At 38.4% G+C, this 3,420-nt stretch overlaps 1 protein-coding gene across 1 annotated transcript in view; it reads right to left on the bottom strand.

The window, feature by feature from the left end:
* The window catches only part of ATP7A (ATPase, Cu++ transporting, alpha polypeptide), a 133,467-nt gene that overhangs the window by 81,976 nt on the left and 48,071 nt on the right, over positions 1–3,420 (bottom strand). Inside the window, exon 2 of the mRNA XM_004685608.2 lies at positions 2,403–2,543. Coding sequence (XP_004685665.1) covers positions 2,403–2,522 — 120 coding nt within the window. The 5' untranslated portion in view covers positions 2,523–2,543. The remainder of the gene's footprint in view (positions 1–2,402; positions 2,544–3,420) is intronic.

Below are 3,420 nucleotides of genomic sequence, written 5' to 3'. Positions count from 1 at the left end.
GCTGCTCCCCTCAGCAGTGTACTTCGTTGATCTGCCTGTTCTGCTCCCCACTCTGTCTCTGGTGAATCTTCTCACCCTCCGCATCTTGGCCTGTACCCCAGTTCTGTATGAATAAATAAATCTTTTAAAAAATAATGAATAAGTGGCAAAACAAGATGTTCAAGACTAAGTCATAAAAAGCACGGGAGGGGGTATGTAGTACAGTGAGGGGGAGGGGTGCCAGCAAAAGAGGCATTATTATTGAAATTCATATGTAACCACAAAAGCTCTTCTAACTGAAAATGGATAAAATAAAGGTATCACACTTCTGAACTTAACACTATATGATAAAGCCATAAAAGTTAAAACAGCTTGGTACTGGAACAAAAACAGACATGCACACCAACAGAATAGAATCGAAAGCCTAGAAAAAAAAACATACATTTATGAACAATTAACATGTGACAAAGGAACAAAATATATACACTGGAACAAGGAAACTCTTCAATATATAGTGCTGGGAAAATAGGACAGCTACTCACAAAAGAATGAAACTAGACCATTTCTCACACCACACAAATAAATCAACTCAAAATGCATAAAAGGTTGGATGTAGAACCTGAAACCATAACATGCAGAGAGGAAAACATAGGAAAAATACTCCATGAAAAAAACCTTAAAAACATATCTGAGGACTCATCTCCAGCAGCAAGGGAAATCACAAAATAAGTAACTGGGACTATATCAACTAATAGTTACAGTGCAATGAAAGAGATAGTGACCAAAACAGAGACACCCACTGAATGGGAGAAAATATCTGTGTTCCAAATATCTGATAAAGGAGTAATATCAAAGATTTACAAAGTGTTTATACAGCAACAAAAAAGAAAACCACCCAATTGAAAAAGAGGCAGAAGAGCTAAACAGGCACTTTTCCAAAGACCTACAGATGGCCAAGAGACATGAAAATATATATGCTCATGATTCACTTATCATTAGGGAAAACCACGAGGTAACACCTCACACTAGTGACAATGGAACATATCAAACATCCAAAAACAGCAAGTGCTGGTGAGGGTGCAGAGAAAAAGCAACCCTATTTCATTATTGGTGGGAATCTAGACTGGCTCTGCCCTATGGGAAGAAGTGTTGAGATTCGTCAAAAGACTAAAAATGGATTTACCATATAACCCAGTAATTCCACCCTTAGGTATATATCCAAAGAGCATAAAAACACTAATTCAAACGATAACCTGCACTTCCATGTTTATACCAGCTCTATTTACAATAGGCATAATATAGAAACAACCTAAATGCTCCAGAACAGATGAGTGGATCAAGATGACAGGGTGTATATACACACAACAGAATACTACTAAATGATCAAAAAATATAAATTCATGCAATTTGCAACAACATGGATGGAAATGGAAGGTATTATGCTCAGTGAAATAAGTTGGAAGGAAAAAGAAAACTACTGGATGGTGCCAATTATATGTGGAATCTAGAGAAACTTAACAAAGGATCAGATAAAGACAAACTGTAAAACTGACCTATGAAAGCAGACCATAGATGTAACTCAATCACCAGGGGTAGGGGAGCGGTAGGGAAAACAAAGGGGGAAACAGAGAAGGTGGGGAGAGGACCATGAACCATGGTGGAGCACTATGGGCACTTCGGGGGTGGGAAAACTATAGTGACCACACCTGAGGGAGAAATACTATATTGTGAGAAAATAAAAAAGTATCTTTAAAAATAAAAATTAAAGACTATACTTTCAGGGATCATTTCTATAGTTCGTTACTAGAGAAGATTCTCTGATCGTGTAGAGTACTGGAAAATAATCAAAACTGCATGGTACTGGAATAAGAATAGACATACAGACCAGTGGATTCGAATAGAAAACCCAGATATAAACCCACGAGTTTATGGAATATATATATATATATATATATATATATATATATGTATGTATAGGTATTTTACAAAAAAAGTAAATGGATAAACGAAAACTCATTTAGCTTCCAGGTTTGACGCATAACAGTCTTTGTTGACAAATATATCAGTTATGTCTACTTTTCTCTGTTAAAAGTAATTTCCGGCCCTCCCAGGTGGCGCAGCGGGTTAAAGCACTGTACTGAGAAACTAAAGCCACTTCCGCATGAGTTTGATACCCGCCTGCCCTGGAGGTGACCACATGGCGTGGCAGACCTCTCCTGACCCGCCCGCTACTCCCCTCAGCAGTGTACTTCGTCGATCTGCCTGTTCTGCTTCCCCTCTGTCTCTGGTGAATCCTCTCACCCTCCGCATCTCTGGCCTGTACCCCAGTTCTGTACGAATAAATAAATCTTTAAAAAAAAAGTAATTTCCAATAATTCTAGTCAACAATACCTGACTTCATTAATTTCCAAAGAATAACTTACTTTAATGTGATGTACTCCATTCAATTTTCCAATCTGCTGCTCAATGGTCCAAACACAGGAACTACATGTCATTCCCTCGACAGATATAGTGACAGAATTCACAACTATTGTTGAATCCATTTTTATTTCTTCTTTACATTCCTATTAGAAATTACAAAATCATTAATTTCAGTGGTGAAAATAATCATTCCTCAACTTTCCCCCCACCTGCCCGATTGAAAATATACTACTGACAAAATGTGGTCAGGATTCTTTTCTCTCACCTCACTTTACTCCCACTTCAGGGAATTTCCTTCAGTTATCCTGTTGGTATGGAACCTTCATCTTCTCGATATCTTGGCTAACTTCCTCATCTCTTTCAAGTATTTACTCATATCTACTTAACAAGTTCCATGCTGACCATCCTGTTAAATGTGCACCCCACATTCCTTCCACACAGATTCCCCTTACCTCTGCTCTATTTGTTCTTGTTTTTTATAAACTTATCACCCTCTAGTATATTCCAGAGTTTACTTATGTTTATTGCTTATCATCTTCCTGTGCTAAGTTTAAAACATATTCACAAATTCCTTGTTACTCCATTCTTCAAAAAGTAGAATTTAACCCTTTCTCTTGGAGTATGGCCTGGACTTAAAGACTTACTTTAAACAAATAGAATCAGGAGCAAGTGAGAGGCCTCCCTGGTGATGCAGGAATTAAGTGTCAACACTATCAAGCTATCACCAGCCACTGGTGCATGAGTTTGATCCCTGGCCAGGGAGCTAACCCACAGGGTGCAGCAGACTTCTCCTGTCCCACCCACTGCTCCCCTCAGCAATGTATTTCAGTTGATCCACCTGTTCTGCTCCCCACTCTGTCCCTGGTGAATTCTCTCACCACCACCACCCCCTACCTCTGGTGTATACCCCAGCTCTTGCATGTATACATAAATAAAATAAATATTTTATATAATTTATTTTATTTATATATTTTACATTGTTGTGTAACCCCCATAAAAATCCCACCACCAATTCACCCG

The sequence above is a fragment of the Condylura cristata genome, unplaced genomic scaffold (assembly GCF_000260355.1).
Source record: "Condylura cristata isolate star-nosed mole 26May11 unplaced genomic scaffold, ConCri1.0 scaffold00019, whole genome shotgun sequence".
NCBI classification, from domain to species: domain Eukaryota; kingdom Metazoa; phylum Chordata; class Mammalia; order Eulipotyphla; family Talpidae; genus Condylura; species Condylura cristata.
This window is presented reverse-complemented; position numbering and strand designations above follow the sequence as displayed.